Source organism: Paramisgurnus dabryanus, chromosome 6, assembly GCF_030506205.2.
Source record: "Paramisgurnus dabryanus chromosome 6, PD_genome_1.1, whole genome shotgun sequence".
Lineage (NCBI taxonomy): Eukaryota > Metazoa > Chordata > Actinopteri > Cypriniformes > Cobitidae > Paramisgurnus > Paramisgurnus dabryanus.
In genome coordinates this window covers 15,271,124-15,296,339 of record NC_133342.1, presented here as the reverse complement: position 1 = coordinate 15,296,339, position 25,216 = coordinate 15,271,124, and the positions used below count along the sequence as shown (strand labels likewise).

At 35.4% G+C, this 25,216-nt stretch overlaps 1 protein-coding gene across 1 annotated transcript in view; it reads right to left on the bottom strand.

Annotated features, from left to right (window-relative positions):
* Positions 1–734: 734 nt before the first annotated feature.
* Positions 735–25,216, bottom strand: part of tmie (transmembrane inner ear) — a 33,913-nt gene continuing 9,431 nt past the window's right edge. Inside the window, exons 2-4 of the mRNA XM_065265926.1 lie at positions 18,919–19,036; positions 17,978–18,127; positions 735–1,070 (exon numbers count right to left, since the gene is read on the bottom strand). Coding sequence (XP_065121998.1) covers positions 772–1,070; positions 17,978–18,127; positions 18,919–19,036 — 567 coding nt within the window. The 3' untranslated portion in view covers positions 735–771. The remainder of the gene's footprint in view (positions 1,071–17,977; positions 18,128–18,918; positions 19,037–25,216) is intronic.

The window sequence follows — 25,216 nt, the reverse complement described above, 5'->3', positions numbered from 1 at the left end:
AAGGAATAAAAGAACATTTATGTATGTAATATTAGTGCGGTAAATGTTCTTCCTTTGTAATTATCAAGATTTGATACCTTTACTGTCTGTAGAAATTTCAGTATTATTGGCAACTGTTTGCCAGTAACAGATTTAAATGTGTTATTTACTATTTGTTCAAAGTTAAATGAACATTAACATTAAGGCATTAAGTCTTTTACAGAATAAAACTAAAATAACAGCCACATGCAAAGCATTCTGGGAACCAAAATCTAAAGGGAAAAAAAACGGAAAAGGGTTGATGAGGATTTCTGGTTCCCAGAATACTTTGCTTAAAACTTGTATTTTATAGTTTTCTGTAAAGACAAAGACTTGTTAATGTTTAATGTTCATATAACCTTAAACAAACTGTTGCAAGTAAATAACAAAAATTTAAATCTATAGTAAGTTAATGACAATCAGCTGCATAACTACAGCAATTTTTTTACAGGAAGAAAACATGCAAGAACAATTACATCCACAATTAATAGAGAATAATTTATTGCACAATTATTTACAATTTACAATGAAACAAATGTAAATACACTTTAATGTATAAGAAAATACTTTAAAAAAACATCAAAAAATTGCTCAGTGAAAATATGGCTAATGAAAGTTTAGCACACATCATTAAAGGAAAGGTTCACCCAGAAGTGAAAATTGTAATTTTCACTCTCCCATTCCAAATACTGTCTTCCATTAAACACAGACTCTCTTATTAGGGTGAACTATTCCTCTAAGGTGACTAAATGTTCACTTTTTTGCAGGTTTTTTGGCACTGCCCTTGGCTCCACCTGCTTTCCCGTCTTTTTCGTCTCCGCCCCCTTTTTTACCTTTCCCTCCATCTGATGCTTCTTTCTTTGATGCTCCCTTTTCTCCTTTTTCTCCCTTCTTCTTTGTGGCTTCACTTTTCTCCTCCACCTTCTCTTCTTTCCCCTCTTTCGCACCCTTGCCTTCTTTTTTGCCCTCTTTGTCCTTCTTCTTTGTACCCTTCTCTGCATCAACCTTTCCTGCCACGGTCGGGACCTCCTCCTTCTGCTCAACCTTAGCCGCTAAACCAAAGAAGAAAAAAATATCAAGTTAGTTGTGTGGAACTGACAAAGTTAATGATTAGTTTTTAACTATTTGCTGTATTGTTTCAATTTAAGGTAAATTAAATTGCAAAGCACTGTGTTAACTGTGTAAAAGTCATGGGTTCTAATCCGAGGGAACAAAAAAACCTCAACATTGAATGCATTGTACATGGCTTTGGATAAAAGAGTTTGCTAAATTCATACACTAAATTTTTTTTTCGGTTGCACATGATTAAATGAGGTTTTCTTAAAATAAAATTAATATTAATTAAAATCAATTTTATTTTAAGAAATCTTGATTCAATCATGTTGAACTGGTGTACATAATTCAATTACTTAGATCCAACAATTTTTTTAAGAAAAATTATTTTAAAAAAAACTTGATTCAGTCATGTGATATTTTTTCAGTGTACATATAAGAAATCTAAATCTCTAAAATGAGCACTGTGCTTTTTTAAATGATAATATGGTCATGGTGAAAAGCAGCTTCTCATAGATCTATACTTTGATTTGTACTGTATATAACAGTAGCAAGATACACAGCTATATAGTAGGAAAGATTTGTTACTTTAAGTCCAAGACAGAACATTTACTTTGTAAAATTATTTCTTAACAAAATCCTAAATAAATATGCACTCTTTGTATGTTTAATTAAAATTAGCAACAAAGCTCAAATAGGCAACTGAAACACTGTTACAGTGTCTCAATAATGTGTTTTAGTGCTTATAATAAATAATGATTTATAACTTAAACTTAGGGAGGGATTTCGCGGGAAATTAAGGTTTTAAACTGTGTGAACTCATTGCGTGACGTCACATCCGTAAACAGAAAGAAGAGGACCCAGCAACTTCTTGAGGTTTGTAGCTGGCTAATACAATTGTTTAATTTTTTATTTGTCCTTTAGATGGCGGCGTTTAATTTGTAGTTTTCAACAACGATTACTTAAACATGTACTTACATACTCTGATGATTACATCACAATAGAAGAGCCTGCAGTCAAAAGGGAGCGAGACAGAGCTCGTGTTAAATGAGTTCACATCAGCACGTCTTTTCGACATCTGAAGGGGCTAAAGACTGACTTTTTCTGCTGAGCAGGTAAGACGTCAGTAATATTATTATTTTTTAAACATTTAAGTTTTCATTTCGTCAGAACAAACGCGGCACATAGGCCTATATATGACTTTGTCAGATCCGCAATTGTGATGACAGACAGATTCATCCGCGCGGAGCAGCTGTGCTCAAGCACAACCCACGTAAAGAAAACAACTCCGCAAATAACTTCAATTTTATAATTTAAACAGAGATGACGATAGAGAGGCAAACATACGAATTGCAGCTTTGAATAAACATCTACTAGTATTTAAATAGTACGTTTTTTTTAAGTATAAAAAACTGTTTTTAATCACGTCTTAATACCATATGAATATCAAATAATTTTTAACCATTTTTAACCATTTGTACATTTCTGTATAGTTGTGTACATATGTGTATATAATAGGGCGGTTAATGTCTCAAGTTCTATTTTTGTCATATTTACAGTACAGAAGTCAGTTTTAACATTGAAATACTTGATGTGGCACAGGTAGTCTGTAGGAGTAGGCTACAGCAGTGTTTCCCAATCCTGAGGACCACCTTCCAGAAGGTTTTAGATGTTTCCTTATTTAAAACACCTCATTCAACTAATCAGCCTCCTTCAAAAATGGTAAACATGCCTCCCTAACAAGGTGGTGTGTTAAATAAGAAGACATCTAAAACTTTTTGGGAGAGGGTCCTCGAGGACCAGGATTGGGAAGCACTGTGCTACAATGTGCTAAAATAGATTTACAATACAGTGTATACAAATGTGATATGTATGGACATACTTTTTGAAATTGCAGATTCTCAATGTAAACAACAATGGAATTTGTGCATAAAGTATGCAAATAAAGTGCAAATCCTGTATGTAAACAGTGAAAACTGTGCAGTGCACAGACAGTGCAGCAATATGGACTAAAATAGTCAAGGTTATGTTTTACATTCTATCAATATGTTTCAGTTTTCTGTGGTTTAATGTTTACCCAAGTCTATAAAAATGACATCTTATTTGTATACCAACAAACAAACATGAATGAAATTACATAACAAACAGAATATGTAAGGTCCTGACATAACTATTGCAAAGCCAATGATCTGTACCAACGAAACAAACTATGTCTCCACCCTTTAATGCACACGTGAGCATCTATTGAGCAGACCGGAGAAAGACAAATAGACGTGTTCAAAAATGACTCCAAATAGAACAGGCCACATCATGATTATCCGTTAATTGGTTTCGTATTGATTAGGTGGCTAAGTGCAGCTCTGTAAGACACACATCCTGCTTTTTGTCTGCTAAACTCTTAAGTGCATGCTATATATGCATACACTTTTCCACAACTGAAATAACTACATTAACAAAGGGATAATTTTACACCCAGCCAACATTTATAGTAAGATTTCCTTTTTAAAAACTGACAAACCAAAACCTTATTCTTGCACCTATTTTTGGCTTTCTACATGCACTGTGTATAATAATATATACTTAAATATAAATTGTGATATATCGGTGAGATCATTTTGAGATTTAACAGATGTATGCTTATCGCGATTGGTTATCCCCGAGAAGGGACAGTGTTGGGGTTGTCTGAATCTTTCTGAGGCTGCCCTTAATTCCACCAAGCTTTTTTGGGGGGGAAATGTTCCAACGGTAATATTTTCCCTCGCTCACATGTGCCCTATGCACACAATCTCTGTGGATTCCTGCTGTGAGCGACCATTCTTAACATGATTTATAATAACATGTGCAAGATGTGCCAGACACACATGCAGCTCTTGAAAGAGTAATATTTTTTTATAACATGCATTTATGAAACATCCTCTATTACTAATGATAATATCCCCACGCTAGCCATTGTAACTGCTCATGTGTGTTTACATTGTGAAATACTAAGAACTATGAAAGAAAGAAATTATCGATGATTTTAGTCACTTTGTAGTATCATTGTAAGTTACCACAGCTTAGAAATCTTTCAAAGATTCAGAATTCACATGCTAATATACTGTAAGTTTTTCCACATTTATATCGCCCTGTCTGTCATAAAGGTGGCGAAATGCAATGGGATGCTTCATCTTGAAAACAAAGTGTGTCATTTACAGTCGATGCAGAATTTTTCATGCAGCAGCTATTAACACAGCAGCTGCCCAGAACAACAGATAACCGTGAAACTTCACAGTCTTTATTCATATATCTCAAATAGATCCTACCTAAAAGTTAAAGAGAAAAGACTGGATAAACTAGACAATAAATATTGTAAAAAGCGAGAGGAAAGTGTAAATCCTGGATCATTTAACTCCTGAATTGAAAAATTATGTTTTACATAGAAAGTAAAGCCAATTTTTAGGACTATTATTGTTTTAATTATTACAAAATAATTTTCATGAAAATAGGAATTATTTTCAAACCAGCATTAATGTCAAAAAGGGACGAACCCAACGAATTTTGGTTATAATTTAACCTATGCTGGGTTGCGTCGACCCAAAGCGCCGGGGTTGCGTCGACCCAAAGCGCCGGGGGTCGATGCAAGAATTTTTTAATATTTGATCCAACAACCCAGAAACGACGCCAGGGTTGCGTCGACCCAAAGCGCCGGGGGTCGATGCAAGAATTTTGTAATATTTGATCCAACAACCCAGAAACGACGCCAGGGTTGCGTCGACCCAAAACGCCGGGGTACATAGAAAGTAAAGCCAATTTTTAGGACTATTATTGTTTTAATTATTACAAAATTATTTTCATGACAATAGCCTCTTTCACACAGTAATACTGGTAAATTACCATGAATTTACCAGAATGAATTTACCAGTAAATACAAAAATGTGCTGTTCACACACGCAGTGACATTCCGTCTTTTTACCAGTAAGACATCATTCACACATCAGTATAAAAATACCGGTAAATTCGTTGAGAAAGCGGAAGTACCTGTGGCGTGCGGCGAGCTCAGTGTTGTATTTGTAAACAATCCACGTTGTTCATATCCACGGTCCGTATTTTAATGTTTTCACGTCTATGGTAAACTCTGACAGTCGCGAAGTTGCTCATGACCAAACAACATTGCATGTCAAACCAATGGCGTTTTAAACAACATTACTTTTTGCACATTAGGCTTCACATAGGGTGTGCTAAGGACGTCAGCAATTCGGCAAGTAGGTGGTAAGCTGTTTTAAACAGTTTTGGTGAAGAAATGTGGACGTAAACTTCAGGTGTGCTCGACTTTCAAGCAGTGTGTGTGTGGAAACGTCCGTAAACAGGCTGGGGGTAAACGCGCCATCTGTTTTAAAACATTATGATTGGCCCGAAGCTGTCAGTGCGGTCTGACGTCGTTCGTTCTAAATGCCGGTAATCCTATATTTTTCGTTCACACATAGCGCTTACCGGTAAATTACTGGTAATCTTACAACCTCTCTTACTGGTAAATTGGGAGCACTGATTTACCGGAAAGGTTCTGTTTACACATGTAAATTACCAGTAAAGACTGTATGTGTGAAAGGGACTAATAGGAATTACCCTAAATTATTATTGTATTAAACTAAAACCTGATTTTCCTCATTTGAGGAAAATTACAGCATGACACTCTTTACTTCAAAAAATGCTGGTTATTTTCAAACCAGCATTAATGTCAAAAAGGGACGAACCCAACGAATTTTGGTTATAATTTAACCTATGCTGGGTTGCGTCGACCCAAAGCGCCGGGGTTGCGTCGACCCAAAGCGCCGGGGTTGCGTCGACCCAAAGCGCCGGGGTTGCGTCGACCCAAAGCGCCGGGGTTGCGTCGACCCAAAGCTCGGGTTAGTTTCTGGGTTGTTGGGTCAAATATTACAAAATTCTGGGTTAATTTAACACAAAAGCTGGGTTTGTTTCTTTTTTTTAAACAAATGCTGGGTTAAAAACTGCTTTTTTTTTAGAGAGCGTGTACACCAAAGCATTTAAACACAGTTGAAAATGCCATGCTTGCCAGCATTTTTCAGCTAAGCGCTTTGGTTGCTACGAAGCTTCTGTTTTGTTTATCAGACGTTTGTAAGATGCACCGGTTGGTAGTTGTCCTCCACTGTGATTGGACAGTAGAGTGAAAAGTGACATTGACGAGCTGAGCGTTTTACAAACATTTTTCAGCTCTGGGCGTTCAGCGCTGGGCATGGATAAAACGCTGCTTTAGGACAAAACCCGGCAGTTGTTACTGTTTTTAAAAAGTGCAATTGGAAACAATTGAAAACATACACGAGCTGCAGGCATAAACGCCTTGATTTACACCCCCCCCCCTCTTAGTGTTGTAGTGTTGATTGCACTTTGTAAGTTCTGTACAAACTGCATGCACAGCATTTATGCACAAAAACTACAAACATTGGACAGAAAAGTTATGTACCAGACCTTACAGCTATCACAGCTATTCAGACCCAGAGATGAACAGCTGGGTTTCCTTTCCTGTAAAGGGCTGACTTGAGTGTTTTAGTACTGTATATGTGCATGGTTATGTCATCTTGTGAATCAGCTTTAAAGGGATAGTTCACCCAAAAATTCCGACATAATTTTCTTTATTTCTGATGAACACAAAAGATGATGTATTTTATGGTAAGCACACAGCTGATCATATCCATTGACTTCCACAGTAGGAAAACAAATATAATTAAAGTTTTGTGATAAATAATAAAGAAGATATATTGATAAATGATGGTAAGCACACAGTTGACGGTACCCATTTAATTCCATCATATTTGTTTTTGGAAGTCAATGGTTAAAATCAGCTGTGTGCTTAGCAACATTTCTCAAAATATCTTCTTTTGTGTTTATCAGAAAAAATAAATTCATACAGGTTTAGAACAACATGAAGATGAGAAAATGGGTGAACATTTTTGGTTGAACTATCACTTTAAACCGCTGCAAACATATAAAAGCTTTTTCTACTATATGTATTAATGGCTTTTATGTGCTATACAAAGCTGAGCTTTATCCTCTAAATTGGCAGAAGAAAGCGAGATATTATAACAGCTGTTATCTATAATACACAAAAGGAAAGCACAGGTGGTCAAAGGATTCATAGTCAGAAAAAAATTATCATCTTGCATAACAGAATTTATTTAAAGTGGTACTGTAACATCAAGTGTAATGTAAAGATGAATGTTCCTGCCATAAACATTTGAAAAAACGTCAATCAGCCGTGTATATCATTGTTGCACTCTCATCCTTTAGCTATGACTATATCCACAATATAACATAACGTCTTGTATATTACTGAGTAACCCTTAACCCTTAACTCATAGTCAGAGGTAAGTTAGTCATTAGGCATTATGTGGTTAGTGGTAAGTATTTTTTTCTACTCAAGTAATGTCAATTTTTGATAAGAGTATTTTTCTAAACCATGGTATCATACTTTTTATACCGAAACATTTTACTAAATGTCTTTTAATACATAATTACATAAAAATGTAATGCATTTTTACTTTAACTCAAGAATTGTAAGTAGAAGTTTTCTTAAGTAAGAAAATACAATTTGTGGACAAAAAGTGGACATATGAAAATCTGATTTTTTTCATGTTTAAGTGCTATATTGGGTTCCCGGTGCTTCTATCAGTCTAGAAAATGTGAAAAAGATAAACCCAGTAACTTAGTTTTGGTAAACCATTATCTGCAATCATGTGAAAAAATAGATCATTGAAATTTGGCTCCTCTTGTGATGTCAGAAGGGGATCTTATTATTATAATACCACCCCTTAATCTGCACTATCCAACCACAGCACTGCCATTTAGTGCAGAGATCAGCTCATTTGCATTTAAAAGGACACACCCAAAAACACATTTTGGCTCATGCCTACAAAGTGGCAAATTTAGTTATAATAAATTATCTGTGGGGTATTTTGACTTCACATACATATTCTGGGGAAATCAAAGATTTATTTGACATCTTAAAAAAGGTTTGTGAAATGTCCCCTTTAATGTACTTAAAGGGATAGTTCACCCAAACACGAAAATTCTGCCATTATTTATTTACTCACTCTCATGTTGTTACAAACCTGTGCAATCAAACCGTTCGTGGACCCCATTTGCTTCCATGGTATTCTTTTTTCCTACTATGGAAGTGAATAGGGTGCACAAACAGTTTTGTTCCAAACATTTCTCAAAATAACTTCCTTTGAGTTTATCAGAACAGAGATATTTATACAGGTTTGTAACAATATAATAGTGAGTAAATGATGACAGAATTTTCATTTTTGGGTGAACTATCCCTTTAAGTATTAAATAACAATAACTTGTATTTATGAAATGTAGCAGAGTAAAAATATTAAATTATGCACTGGAATGTATTAGTGAATTATGTTTTACAAAGAAAAAGTACAAATACTTGAAAAAAATGTACTTTAGTAAGTAAAAATACTTCACTTACTGTCCACTTCTGCACTTACTGAGCATGTTGCAAAATTAAATGCATTCTGTGGTTTCCAATTCATCATGAAAACCAAGATACTGTAAAATCACTCACAACCTGAGCACGGTATAAGGGTTAATGATTTAACCTGCCAGACTAGTCAAAAGGTCAGATATTGAATGTGAGGCTGCGAGTCAGATAAGCCTTAGAGAATTACTGGGGTGTCGCTCTGTTTCTCTTTAAAGCTTTAAAGGCCTGAAACCAGTTACGCTTTGAGTAATTCATTAAATGCATGAAAAGAAAGGGAAACAGCGACTGCAGGAAGAGCAACAAAAGCAACTGTTTAACTGCTTGCTTACTGCCAGTTTGAAGGTTTTGTGATTTGTTGTGATTTGAAAAATGTAAAGTGTAGTTTTAGGAGAGTAAACTTTTAAAAGTAAAGGAACTCAAAGGGGTTCTTTACAGCGATGCAGAGAAACATTTTTTGTTCCCCAAGGAATCTTTCAGTCAAAGTTCATTCTTACCCACAGTATATAAAGCATGAAGAACCTTTATAACCACAAAGAGCCAATTAAGCAACAGAAAGGTATGTGGATGTTAAAGGTTCTTTATGAAACCGATACAGTCTGACAAAGATCCTATACTTTTTTTTTTTAAAGTGTACTTAAAAAAAAACTACATGTGGATACTATATGCATCCCATTTTAAGGTCCATATAATATTGAATTCATCAAATTTCTGGATAGTTTAATTGGATTTATAATTGTATTAGGTTAGATGTTAAATCTGTTTAACAAAATTAAATTCAACAGCACTGCACAACCTTCACATTAACATATAAGTTATGTGTAATATCTGAGGGGCAACCTTCCGATCTCTCTGATGAAGCCAATATGGAAGTGACTTAAACTGCAATTCATCGACTGGCTCCAAAATTCAATTCCCATAGACCACCATGATAAAAATGCCCATCTTTAAATATACAGCCTGGTACAAAAAGTGTTTTTGGTCTGTATAGCTAATTTTGCCCTTCATGACAACTGTGAGTTTTTTTGTAAATCATCTGTTTAAATTATATTAAGCCTTAAACTTCTGCATAATTAAGGGCGTGGCCGCTTGAGTGACAGTTGAACAGCCACTGCTGTCACTAGAATTGAGCTAGGCGGGCGTGGTTTCAGCCACTAGCCACCTCAGCTTCATCCATGTCCAGCCTCTTTACCCATTTTTGGTTATCCACGAGTGCCAAGATGGCGACGGCTGGCAATGCCTACTTTAAGCTTCAAAAACGATCTTCACAAACCAATGGCTGACGTCACGGACACTACGTCCATATTTTTTACAGTCTATGGTAATGTCTAAAGACACAAATCGTGTTAAATTCACATCAGTATAATTTCGCTTTGAACATAAGTAGCGCATTGTTACCTTGACCTGCCAGCTGGGATGAAAGTAACACACAGGTGGGTCAAAAGTAACACAACAGAACAAAATAGATTTTTTGTGTTACACTTGATTTTAGTAAATATACATGACTGTGACCTTGTTAATACACCCTTAAAACGAATGTGTTAAAATAACACTTTTGTCTATTTGAGGACAACACATCTAATGTGTTGTCCTTTACTTAACACGTTATTTTTGGAACAACACACTTTGTGTTGTTTTAACACATCTTGTGTTTGTGTCTTTTTTTAATTTAAACACAAAAATATAAACACACAGTAATGTGTTATAATAGGACAACACAAAACAATTTACAACAATAACACATCCTTTCTTTGAGTGTATGTAACTGCAAACATATTTTGTCCTTTATCTTTACAAAAAAATAAAAAATAATTAAATTACATTTTCATTTTAAATTTCAGTTTCATCAAATGTTTCAAAAGCAACCCAACATACAAACTTGAATTGTTGAGAATGTTTTTTTTTCAACAGTATGAACACTATGGAAATTAAATTATAATAATATTAATTCACAACATAATGCATCAGTATTAGCAGCAGGACAAAGGTCCCAACAGGAACTACTGACATTTAAATCCGATTTACTTTTATACTGGCAAACTTCAGGATGTGTTACATAGGGCTGCACGATTAATCGAAAAAGAATCACGATCTCGATTCATACATAAATGCGATCTTCATTTTAAATGACGGCGATTCACAGTATTTCCCTGTATTCAGATGCTGCATTCACGTGTTCACGTATTTACATTTCAATCCAAGATGCTATAATATCAGTCAAACTTGCTAACGCACACTCATACAGGGTAAAACCAAACCCTATTCATTCACCATTCAGATCCGATCGTTTCTCTCCTCTCTCATCTCATTTGCGGCGTTCCGCTGTCACTCGCGTGACATATAACAAGGCGGCAGACCTAAACACAGCCGTTTACTTGGTGGATTTGCAGCGGCAGTTTTCACAAAAAAAAGAGGATAAACGAGCGTCATTGTGGAAAATCCTGGTTGCGACAGAGAAAGTGACGATGCAACAACATTGGTTCCGAAGGAAGGCAAGGAAATGAATTATCTCCGTATGTTTCTAAATTGGAAGGCTGCAGCCTCCAGAGGTCGCATATGCAGGCTTCAAACTTCATTTTAATTAAAGGAACATTACATTTGCAAGTCATAAACATACTACAACAATTTATGATTAACTAAAAATAGTAGTCAACTTTATAACGTTAACGGTACATTCACACGGAAGGCTTGTCTGAAGCGTGGCCAACACGCCAACAGCTGGCTCTGCCTAGGTTATTTGCATAAGGTGATATGATTGGCTGACGCACGCGTTGCCGCTTGAAAAGTCGAGAAATTTTCAACTTCTGCCGCGAGCAACGGCACTGACGCGGCACCGACGGTTCCACAATTCAGTTCGCCAACGCTTGACGTCACCCATTAAAAGTGAATGGGAAGCGTCAACGCTTACGCCCCGTGTGAATGCGCCATAATTGTTAATATTTTGAAATTAGAGTTGCGACATCCAGAGGCTGTAGCCTTCAGATTGTGAAGCGGCCTCTGTCTCACCGCTATAAGTTCCCATTAGAAAGGTTTTTAGCACGAGGGGAACATAATAACATGTCTGCGTTTCTCTCTGAGGCCTCAAAATGTTGATCGTTTAGTCTTTTAAAGGTTTAGTGTTTTTAAAGTTTTAAGGTTTTAAGTACTATCTAACAGCTAACAAATTTTAAATTACTCTAAATTTTAATGGGTCTAAAATAAGGAAAAGAGACTTTTAAGACACGTTATTATAACTAAAAGTCCTGTAGCACATTTTTTTAAGTTAAGTGCATAATAAATATTTTCCATGGAGAAAAATCTTGATTCACATTTTAGCATGAATCGTGCAGTCCTTGTGTTACAGCACTAAATACGATTGATCAGTACTGTAACACATGAAACCAGAAACACAATTTACCACTTTAGGAATTTACTTACCATGGTTGAATAAAGTTTTACGAACATACATGTGGGAAATGATGACGAAATAATGCAATATTTGTCGGATCTGTCAACGGTTGCGTGCTAAAGATGCTGTCATATTTTGAAATGCGAATGTAGTCAGGACTTTGAGAAAATCACTTACTTTTGCCCCGCGTTACTTTCGCCCCGGTTCTCCCCTACATACAGATTCAGTTGCTATAAAGTTAAATAATAAAGTACTGGTTATTTATTAGAAGAGCAGTTATCTCCCCTTTGGGAATATATGAAAAGGTTTTTGTAATGATTATACATGATATTTTTTTTCTTTTCCTTTATCCCATGCTTACAACTTTTATAATAATGCGAGGCGGTGTTAATATTTCGAAATTGTGTATTTCTAATTCCTTTGGCTTTTTTTTTACTTTTCCCTGTATCTACCTTTTTTATTGTCATTTTCATTTGTTTTTTCAGATTTTCTTACCACTGTCTCAGTTATAAATAACACTACTGTATCCTGATACTGTTACTGTCAATGTAATTCTATGGGCAAAAAATAAAAAAAAATAAAATAAAAAGAAGAGCAGTTATTCCTTAGTGATGGAAAACAACAATCACTGTTCATAAATCAGTACACTGTCAGAAAACAATGTTTGTCAAAATTTGTACCCCAGCTTTCACGAGAGTGGTACCTTTTTAAAAATACAACTTTGCCCCTAAAGAGTTCATAATAAATCAGATGTACATAATGGCAACAAAGAGTGCTTATTAGTACCTCAAAGATACATATTGGTACCAAATGTACAATGTAAAAAGTGAAAAGTTGGATCAACTTTAAAAATACTTCAATTGGTAACACCTAAAAAATGTAAGTTTATTTAACTAAAAACCTTTACTGTGTATCTGTACCTCATGGTACATATTAGGACCTTTTTAAAGGGTACTTTTGACCAAATTTCTAACAGTGTAAACTGAACATAAACACAACTCCATACAGCTGTCTGGAATGCTGCTTTAATTTAGCATTTGTGCGTGTTTTTAAATGCAAAACCACACAATCAGACCACTTCTCAATTATATTTAAATCACATTTTTTTTTTACCAGTGACCTAATTAATCCAGATGCAGTGAAATCCCACTGACATTAGTATTTACATAGCTGCTTGTGAAAAATGCACGTGCCTACAGAATGAAACCACAAGCGTAATGCATTCCATCTAAAAACACAAGGATTCCAGCGGTTTACTTGCTGTGCTAAATGGTCTCCCTGGTATCCGAAAGAGTCTTGTTACAATGTCTTTAGCACTAATGATGAATATAATTAACTTAGGGCTTGTTTGGAGAAGTGTAAGCCTCAGTGGGTTTGTTTGTTTCGAACAGACTATATTATCATTGGCATCGCTTGCACACAAATATCTTCGTCTCATTCATGCGTGCAAATGAAACATTGATGCTGAGTTCTGTAGATTGTTATGTCTTGTGCACATCAGAGGTTTCTCAGAGCGGTTATGCTGCAAATATGACTTTTCCTCCTCCTTTATACAGTCTGTCAGACAATACTTTATCAACCATGAACCTGATAGAATAATGAGGTTATAAACATTCCTCTCGTCGACAGATGACCTATAATGCAATGGGTCAGCAGTAGACATTGCAATATGTTGATTTCAATGCACAAGGGCAATATTGACCTTATGGGTCTTTTCTTAATTACCGTCAGTTGACTCTGGGTCATGTGGTTTAAAAAGTTCACTTATCTGAATGCTCTCTTGATTTTAAAGCATCAAATTATAAAATACATGCACTAAGAATAACAAATTTTTGTTTTTTGTTAACCGATGAAGTCTATTACACTGGTAAAAACTGTGAATGCTGACCAATTACTTTGTGACTAATAACATAAATGTCTCTCATGATCCAAAAAATCTGTCATCTGAAGGTGTGTAGTTTTCATATATCATCACCATTTCGGAATAGCATTGAAGTAGTAAGAATCAATTTCTAAAAGGTCACGTTCCCATATAGGCCCAGTTAATTTTTACATATTTTTAACACTAAACCCCTACTCTAAACCCCCAAAACTTGATAAACTATATTTCACTGGAAAGCTCTCAGAACATAATTTTCATATTTCAAGGTCATCTGATGATAGAAAAAATGTATTTTTTTTGTTATATAGGAATGCATAATAATTTTATATATTCATAACACTATATCGTGGTATAAAACATTCAAAACATTTTAGCAGTAAGAATAATGCATTGACAGTAATTTATTCATTTGTGACAAGAGTATGTAGCAAACCGTTGACACCTAGTGGCCTTTGTTGGTAAAGTGTGACACAAACTTGAAATTTGGAACTACTTGAGCCTTCATGTTTACATTATTACTTTTGTAAAATATTTACATTTTTTATCATTTTATTTATAAAAATGAATATGTAATTGCATTATTTTTATTATTAATATAAATGTAAATTTTTGTTTAATATTTTAACCAAAAATTGTCGTCTTTAAAACAAGACCAAGATTATGCTTCTAGACCAAAAAATGCCAGAGTTATATTCCTTTGAAGGTCAACTTTTCCTTATTGTTTGAAAAAAAAATTCAGATGCAAGGGATTATAAGTATTCCTGACAGCATTTTTACTGATAATAACTTTATTTTTAAACTTATATTTAAACTCAAATGTCTCAATTCTTTATGCATACTCTTGCGTTTATCTTGCAGTTTATGTTTTTGTATGTTGCATGCGCAATGCATTTTAACTCTTTCACCGCCAGCGTTTAAAAAAAAAAGTTGCCAGCCAGCGCCAGCGTTTTTCATGATTTTCACCAAAGTTTAATGCCTTCCAGAAAATGTTCTTCTTTAAATATATAAACATACAATATACCAAATGAAAGAACAGACCCTCTGCTTTCAAACAAAAAAAAAACGTTTCATCCTACCTTTAGTGGTTCTTTTGCAATCAGCTTTTGAATATGGGTAGGTTTTTGCAAAAACACCACATTTTGAGCAAAAAGCAGATATAATTCCATTTTTGTGACGGACTTTTCATAGAGATCCCATTCAGAGCGATCTTTAAAACAGACACAGACATGCAGCAGCTTGCCATAGGGCAATACTTCCGGTTTTAAAAAGTTGCGGAAGGGCGCCACCTGGTGGATAATAGCGGTATTGCGGAAAGACGGAAAATCTTGTCATTGGCGGGGAAGCGTTTTCTCTTAATTGACGAGATATCTCGTCAATGGCGGGGAAAGAGTTAAGTCATGTTAAAAATGTTAAAGGTGACATAGAATGATTGAACTGGGTATTTATCCTTGTTCTGTGATGTGACATGTAGACAAAAAAAAATGTTTGGCTCTGTAATGCCTTAGAAGCTTCCTAAAAACCTCTCTCAGATAGCTCTATTAGGGTGGGGGATTTTAAACAAGTGGTTTTGCACCTATTTGGCTCCCCCTACTGGCTTAACTTGCAATCTCATTACTGATTGGCTGACTTTGCTGCCTGTGATGTCATTAGCATCAGTTTTTCAGATTGGGCCGTTTTCTGGCTGACATTTCTAAAAGAGGAATTTCTATGAGACTGAGATGTTTAGCATGTCTAGCACTTTTTGTATGTTCGTGAATGCGGGTAGACTACAATTATTCAACAAAGACAAGGAAAAAATGGTTTCTCATTCTGTGTCCCCTTTAAAAAAATTTTTTTTTTTAAGTAAAAGCTATACCTGATAGTTGTAGAGACAACAAATCACTTTTTACAGTTGTTTGCAAACTTTTAGACAGAACTTATAGCTCTAATAAGCCAAACACGGATTCCATGATCCAAACATTTGCACAACCATTCGACAATATCAATATAATGTAAAAATCCTTATTAAATTAATGGTTTATTAAGCTCTGAAAGTGAAAAAGCATAATCAATAAGAAAAAATGTTGGTCCGACTTGAGAATTGAGAGGATCATAAAGACTTTATATGCCAGATGGTTGTAAGAGAGGGGCTGACAAATAAGAGAGATTGATGATGTCATCCAAAAAAAGAAAGCTCATAGAAAATGCAAGTTATTAAATTTGGATAATAAAAGAACTTTAAGTCAAAATGTTGCCTAAGGACAGTAGGAATAAAGGTTAAGATCATCTAAAAAAAGATACAAATTCATGCACACATGCATAATAATATGAAACATATATTAAGCAAAAGGAGATAGTTTTGATTTCATGTTGACATTAAGAGACAGAAAGACTAAACAAATGAAATGTTCAAATCTGTGCTTTTACTCATTCAGTACATTATATTTTCTCAGACACATCCAAACGTAAGTTTCACTTCTCTAAAATAATCCGGAGCATCGAATAACAGCAGATTCAGATCGCAGGCAGAACACTTCAGCACAGTCTCCAGCTTTATCATAAATTCTTTATAGTCTTTATGTATCTACTCTGGAAAAACTGACAAAAGCAGGTTGAAGACAGACATGCAGAAAGGAAGAGCAGATTTAAGTTAAAGTGCGTCAGTCTAAGTGACAGGATTGGCTGGTTCATCTTCTTCCCTGACCACAGGAAGTTGTGCACTTTGACGAGCCTGCACCTGCTCAGAGACAGTCTGTAGTGCTGGAGACTCGGCCCGGGCTGAGAGAGCACACATCAGAGACGTGAAGAGAAGAGAAAGAAGACAGATAAGCAGAAGAACAAAGATCAATAGTGTAGGGATAAGACAGATGAGATTTGTCACAGCTAAAGAAGACAGAAGGTCTGCCGTAAAGATAGAAGAAAAGGGTGGAAAAGTCCAATATTGATAAAAACTTGCCTAATTTTCCATAAGCATGTGTTAAAACGGAAATATTTACCGGGAAACTAGCATGATATAACAAAACAAGAATTAAAAAATGCTGAAAAACTATAAGGTTCAATTTATGTTCAAATGATATTAAACCCATGATTTACTCACCCCCAAGCTGTCCGAGTTGCATATGTCCATCGTTTTTCAGACAAACACATTTTTGGATATTTTAGAAAATGTTTTAGATCTTTCAGTTGATTAAATGTAATGTTACGGGGTCCACGACCTTCAAGTCCAAAAAAAGTGCGTCCATCCTTCACAAATTAAATCCAAACGGCTCCAGGATGATAAACAAAGGTCTTCTGAGGGTAATCCGTGCGGTGTTGTTGTAGAAATATCCATATTTAAAACTTTATTAACGAAAATAACTACCTTCCGGTAGCGCCACCATCTTAGACTCCTCTGTATTCAGGAGAGAGTATTAGTGTAGTGTACGCACTTTTCTAAGTGACGTATGACAAATTCGGAGGGCAGGGGCACAGAGCAGCAGCAGAGTAGCCTCCGTAAGCTCTCATCCTGAATGCGGACGCGACTAAGATGGCGGCGCTACCGGAAGGTAGTTATTTTAGTTTATAAAGTTTTAAATATGGATATCTCTACAACAACTCCGCACGGATTACCCTCAGAAGACCTTTGTTTATCATCCTGGAGCCATTTGCATTTAATTTGTGAAGGATGGACGCACTTTTTTGGACTTGAAGGTCGTGGACCCCGTAACATTACATTTAATCAACTGAAAGATCTAAAACATTTTCTAAAATATCCGAAAATGTGTTTGTCTGAAAAACGATGGACATATGCAACTCGGACAGCTTGGGGGTGAGTAAATCATGGGTTTAATATCATTTTTGGCCGAACTATCCCTTTAATGCATTTACTAATGTTAACTAATACAACCTAATTGTAAAGCGTTACCCAAATAGTACACTTGGTTACAACTTTAATGTCAGTTGCTAAAACTTCACATACGTACTCTGGAGACACCAAAGATTTATTTGACATCTTAAAAAAGTCTTTAAAATGTCCCCTTTAAGTGTCACAAAAAATTATGACATTTGCATTTTGAAAGCAAGTCAATGAGGATAAAACAACTAATTCTTGTTAATTAACCAGGTATAGACAATGATAGAACGATAACAGCACGAGATTGCTGCGAATTGGATGAGCAAGCAGTGTTTGTTTTACCTCCTGGCACCTCTGTGAGCTCATTGAGGGGCGGCACTGTCTCCAGTGTGTTGGCGTATGTTTTCGCTGCCAGTCTTTGTGCATGTCGAGCCTCTATCTCTTTTTTTGTTCGGGGAATTCGGCATTTGAAGATGCAGCACAGTGTAATTACTGGGAAATGAGGTGAAAAGCTTTAGAATCTTCATAGAAATACCATAAAGTATTATTTCCATATTACTGTATCTCTTATAGTATTACTATATTATTACAAATGAATACAATAGTAAGTGAAGTCAGCAGGAAAATTTAGTTTGAGAAAATAACAGCAAGCTGCGTACTGCATTCAGATAAAATTATTCTTAGACGCAAATAAAATGTCTGATAAAAATGTTAACAATATGAATTGAAATGTATTAGGAGTCATCATTTTGACACTAAAACTATAAATAAATTCTGGACATTTGAAATTGAAAATTAGTCATTGAAATTTTTTAAGAGAGATTTTCTTTGAAATATCTGACATAACGACTGAGATTGAAATTTTATGTTTATATGTAGCATTACATACAGTAGGCTACTGTGCAAAAGTCTTAGGCCACCATGCTACCATTAGATTTGCAGCTGCAGGATCTCTTAAACATAAATGAAATTAAATCCTAATTTCTAATTCTAATCAAATGACTTCAGGACTTCAGTCTCCTCAAAAAAGCTCAAGATGTGTTTCGTGCCAAGAGAGGTCACACTAAATACTGACTGATGCCTGAAGACGACATTTCGTTCTGAAAATTTTGTTTTAATTTTGTGTACATTATGTTGCTGTATTTTCTGTTTGTATCTTAATAAAAAAAGTGAAAAATAAATCTGGATGGACATTAAAATTTAGTAAAAATAACAAACCTGATGATGGTTTGATAAGACTGATAAGACTTTTGCACAGTACTGTACATTCAATGAACACTTACTAATCGCTAGGATGAACATGGAGAAAATGCCTACGACCTGCCATAATCGCAAACCCCAAAACACCACAGTTTCTGAGGTGACCGGATCCGGCTTTTTCGGCGGCTCTGTCGGCAGGAGCTGTAGAGATAAAAGATAACAGATAAACAATAGGTTATCTTATTGCTAAACTGAGAAGAAAAACAAACACACTTTCGTTTCCAAACTACAACTTACTGCATTCAAAGGAGAGACATGAATCAAAACTTGTTTACATCTAGAAGTTCGTAATCAAAGTGATACTACAGTAGTGAATATGTACAGTGTTAAGAAAACAATGATAGAAACAGTAGTCTGGGTGAAGTACAGTTCGGGTGAGGATGTGTTGGCCATAGAAAATAATAATATGACAGCTCTGTGTTGCACACTGTGTTGGTTGGCACTGTTCGGGATTGTATGTTGACATGTTGATGTGTACCCAGGAAGCTTATGATGGTTCACACCACACCTCATTTATGGACTTTATTTGAAATCTGCAGTCCTGAACTCTACAGTTTCCTCTCATGAAGTTCTCTCCTGCACTCGCTTGAGTTTTTCACCAACTCCAGACCTGAAGGTCTTCAACTTTTCTGTAAAAAACAAGTCCCTTAGGTATTTGCTCATCCAGTGCATTTGTTGAGGAAATGTTCATCGTTGTAACAGTATTTGAACATTGCTGTGGTTGGTAATACAAAGACTCAGAGATGCTCTTTGAGTTACAGCATGAGGACATTGTCATAGTGCCTTTGAGATACCTTGCAGAACCCATCTGCCTCACTGACCAATTCCTCATGGACCCAGTGGTGATGGACATATGTTGGGTGATTGTCATGTTTGCTGAGATGTCATGCATCAAGCTGTGTGTCCAATTTTCCCAGGGGCAGTTATACAATTACAGCAGATGTCCTTTTGACACTCGGATAACAAGTCCATGGTACTGTATCTTCGGTAGTGCACCCATAGTCTAATTTAAATTTGTGAAGAGGAACATGAATATGGTGATGGTTGCATTTGAGTGATCCATAGTTTACAGACAGTGTGCATTGCATGTACTGTACATAATGTGTGTATATTATAAATACGTATGACCATGTTGTATCATTTTAAGATTATGCAAGAAATCTACATGTTTAATATTTACAATCAGAAATCCAGATGTGTTGGGGGGAACCCCGAGGACAAACCCGTGCACGCTCTTGAGATTACCACGTGACACGAAACAATATCCAATCAGAAAGCGAGATGTTGGAAGATGAAAGCAGTCATGGCAGAGCACAAAGTGAAGTTGATGCAAAGTGAACTTCTACAGACCATGTTCCCGCTGTCTCCATGACTTCACCCAAACCCTTTTCTTTTATCCTGGATTTTTTTGTGAAAATCATTACAAACACTTTCATTTAAATTTCTTCCTGCATATCGTCCGCCATGCTTATTCTGAAGTCTCGCAAGATTTTGCGAGATTTCCTGTGTTCACAGTCGAGACTCTGGTTGAAAATCTGTTTATGTTTGGTGTGCTGTCTGTTGACACATCATGACACACCACACACTATAGGAGCTAAACGGTTAAATCTAGGATTTTTTTATCCTCATGTTTGTGGTCTGTCACATTTGAAAAATCTTAGAAGAGGTAAAAAAATCTTTTAGTGTGTACCCGGCATTAGTTCAGGAGGAGCATGGTCATGTAATCCAACCAATCGAAGAGGTGTCTATATATATATATATATATATATATATATAGCCATCCCTCCTCCACCCATCCCTCACTCTCAGCTAGTACATCTATCCCGGTTAAAAACCAGAGGGTGAGTATTCTGGGTTCAGGCTAAAATTCCGAGCTCGGAGCCCTCCCCTCGGACAGCACACCAAATATGCTTTATTTCATTCCATATTGATTACGTGCAAACTCGTAAAAAAATAAATACACACAGTATTAACTTTCAAAAAGGGAGAAAATTGCATTTTTATTGCACCAGTAGGCCTATTGATCATCTAAAAAATGGCTGATCTTTTTAAATCACATTACATGGGAATATTTCTTACATTTTTTTTACATTTCTGCATTTAGCAGTCTATGCATTACAAAACAAGCAGTATGCTGGCTATCTATCAACATTGCACGACGTACCAGATACATAATTTATTCGTCATTACAGCTGGCAACTGTTACATCCAAGGGAAATAATTTCTTTACTTTTAAAGTACCAATTCACAGCGTCGCCTCTATAAACTCTAGTGTTGTAGTCAAGACAACCTAAACCGAGACCAAGTCAAGACCAAGACAGGCCGAGACCAAGTCAAGAGCAAGACCATTGCAAATCTCTGCATTATAACACTTATGATTTTATGTGAAATATGCATATGATTAGGCACTTCTCTTCTTGTCTGTGTGTGTGTGTGTGTGTGTGTGTGTGTGTGTGTGTGTGTGTGTGTGTGTGTGTGTGTGTGTGTGCCTGCCATCAGAGAAGTTGATAAAATAATCAAAGGCATTGCAGATATGTGGGAATTTATCTTTGTCTATAAGCAAATAAAAGTGAACAAACACTAAAGAGCTGAAATCAACTTAACCATTTATTCTGAACTGTCTTTCCATGGCTTGCCATCCACTTAACACAATGCAGGGTTTTTAGTAATAAAATTAGAAAAACTGTCATTGGGAAAAACTTAAACAATGCCAACATCATATTTCAAACCTGAATAAACTGCATAAAATTTATGATAAAAAATAAATTTGTGATCTGTACTGCAAAAAAAAAAAGATTTTCAAGAAATAATTTTCTTAGTTTTGTCTTGTTTTCAGTAAAAATATCTAAAAATTCTTAAATTAAGATGCTTTTTCTTGATGAGCAAAACTACCCAAGAAAATAAGTCTAGTTTTTAGACCAAAAATATCAAATTTAAGTGATTTTGTGAATAAAACAAGCAAAAAAAATCTGCCAATGGGGTAAGAAAAATTCAAACAATAAATTCAAGAAAAATTCAAGAAAATTTTGCTTACCCCATTGGCAGATTTTTTTGCTTGTTTTATGCACAACTTGATATTTTTGCTCTAAAAACTAGACTTATTTTCTTCGGTCGTTTTGTTCATCAAGAAAAAGCATCTTAATTTAAGAATTTTTAGATATTTTTTTCTGAAAACAAGACAAAAATACAAAGAATTTCCTTTCTTGAAAATCATTTTTTGCAGTGTGCCATCAGTTGTGGTCTTGACCGGTCTTGAAATAAAATTCCGAGTCCTCTTTGTCTGAGACCGAGACCAGACCGAGTTAAAATGTGGTCGATTCCAAGACGAGACCAAGACCTTTAAAAAGTGGTCTTGAGACCGGTCTCGAGAACTACAACACTAATAAACTCCACAGTGCAAGATAACAAAAAACTTTCAGTTTTTCCTTCAATTTTGTTAATTTCATAACGTACTGACAAGATAACTGTCCCATGAAGGTAATTTTATTATATTTCATTATCATTATATAAACACTGATTTGGGTTACACTTTATTTTGATAGTCCACTTTAGACATTCTACTAACTTTACATAACTTTGCAACTACATGTCAACTAACTTTCATTAATTTGCAACTATATGTCATCTAACTGTCATTAGAGTATTAGGGTTAGGGAAGAGGTAAGGGTTAACCGTACAACGACATATCCTCCAACTCATACGATTGCTTTGGTCGTTTGTCCATTTCACCAAATACGACCAATAGATGCATTTAGCGCCTCTACCGGCAGCAGGTGAAACTTAATATATAAGGGTATAAAATGATATTTTGCTATGATGACATGTACAGGGATAACATTTTCAATTTAAACCGCCAGGATTGTATTTTATTACACATTACACTATTCAGGCATTTAGGGCAAATAATGTACCCATTTATTTATTATATGATATAAACACAGCATACAAAACAGTCACAACTTTTTTAAAATGTACTTAAAATATTCCAAGTCTACCGGGTCAAACGATCGATTTATTTGAAGAAAATGTACAAAAGTGATGACAATCCGCTGTAAATATCAGATCCGGTGTAAAGACTGATTCAAAAACTGCCACCGGAATAAACAATGATACGTCATTTATGATTGTGAAAAGGCATTGGCTCTCGTGTGTCTCGTGACCGATTGCATCATTACGTCAGCTAAGAATGTAAAGCGTTATTGGCTCTTGTGACCGCCGACTACGTCATGCTGGTTTATGTTTGAATGAGATCTGACTGTGTGTTTTGATCACAGAGTTCTTCATATAAAGTAATCGTATGGCTTCAGTTTGCAAGGTTTGCAACGCGAATGGTTTGTAATACTTTTACAGTTTTATGCAATAAATACCTGACTGTACTTTTACTTGCATGTTGTGTTTTATATGATTGAGAAGTGTTTGGGTTTAGGGTAAGGGTGGGGTTAGATGCTCCAAAATATCTTTAAAACCATAAATGTTTATGAAACCGTTTCTACATTTACAAATTCATAAAATTAAATGTGTCTAATCTGATGTATAAGGCAAAAACCTTAAAGGTAACAACAGGTATAAGCTTCTGCCACTAGGGACACTAATCCCTTAATACGTCACTTTACTTCGTAATAAGGTGCTTGCACAAACAACCTATGATGTCGTTATTTTTTTGGAGGACAGTCTCTTAGTGGAATAAGTTGACACGCACCTGCAAAGATACTCATTTGAATGTCTGTCGAGGGATCATCACAATAAAAATAATAAAGATTGGTAATTGATAAGTAGTTGAAAAGTTACTTATAATTAGTAAAATGTCTAAGGTGGACTATCAAAATAAAGTGTAACCAAATCCATGTTTATCTAAGTTAACTTGTTAGAAAGTTTTTTTAGTTTCAACATCATTGGAAATCTGTCCCTTAGATAAGTCAAAATGAAATACACCATGAGGGCTAAATGAAAACAGCACGCGCTTCCCATCTTCAGCAGAACGGCGTCAGACAGGACTGCATGGTTGTTTTTCTGAACAAAAATTTTCACAACAAACATTTTTAGTTGCTTATACGTTATGAAAACATCATTTCAACATAAAGTCTCACAAAATCTCATCTCAGAATGTTTTTAAGGTGCCTTTTAAGGCTACTGGCAGGAATAGCTTATAAAAAACCTTGTTTTACCTTAGCTGATGGGTATCTTTTGTGATTTCCTCTGGGAAAACTCGTCCACAACATCACTGAAATCCAGTTAACAAGTTCGGATTATATGGCCACTCAAGACAGTGAGCCAGACGTCTGAGTATTATTGTTTTACTCGCTCTCATCAGTGATGGAAAGCAGTAGCATCATTATTTTATTTGTTACAAATATATTTTACAGTAATCAGCGCTTTTTATTAAATATTTTATTATTTGGATAATTTACACACATTTGCCAGGCCCCCTGCTGCATGGTCCAGTGCCCTATAAGTCTATGTGTTAATCCTTTCTGACTACGTTTTCATAATTTCAATGTATGGCTATACAGCTGCAAAAGTGATCTAATTGGTTTTTATTACACTGTTATGCAGATGCTAGCGTTCTAGCCTGTTTAAAAGGTTTTCAAATTCCTATTTATAATTGCTTTTTATGATGAATAAAATAGATGATTGCCTTAGCAAGAACTAATAATTAAAATTGACGGACATAACCAGCATTATATCAGGATGAATAGAGGTTGAATTTCCTATTGGCATATCTGGAAACTGCAGATGTCCCTTCAGCCAAGAGTAGATTACTATTGATATTTCTGTCTTAATCGATAAAGTCTCTGCAATTTCCACATGGTTTCCTGTGATGTCACATCAATAGAGAGTGTGCTAAAAGCTGCACTGTTTAACTGTGTTTGTCTATAGAGCCACAAGTAACAAATTACATGATATGTGTGTGTATATGTATATCACAAAAAACTTAGATGTATCAAAGTATGATACATAACTGATTGAATGATTGATATCTGGGACAGATAAAGATGAGAACTCCCTTTAACTCTATTCACTGTGTAATATCAGCATATGAAGTCCCTCAGGGATTGGTACTGAGCCTTGTGAATGAATATTATTGAGAAGACATTTCTCACAGTATTTTTGCATTGGATTTTCTATTCTGCACACACACAGATTCAGTAACATAAATATCTCAAACCACGCATAAGTAAACTTGCCATCATATATTTTTCGGTGGGGGTTAAAAAGTGAAACTATATCTGTCTTAGATGTACCTATCTATGATGGCATGGAAACTCAACATATTGGGCTGCATTTCCCAAAACCTCCTTAACCAGGGGTCTCAAACTGGCT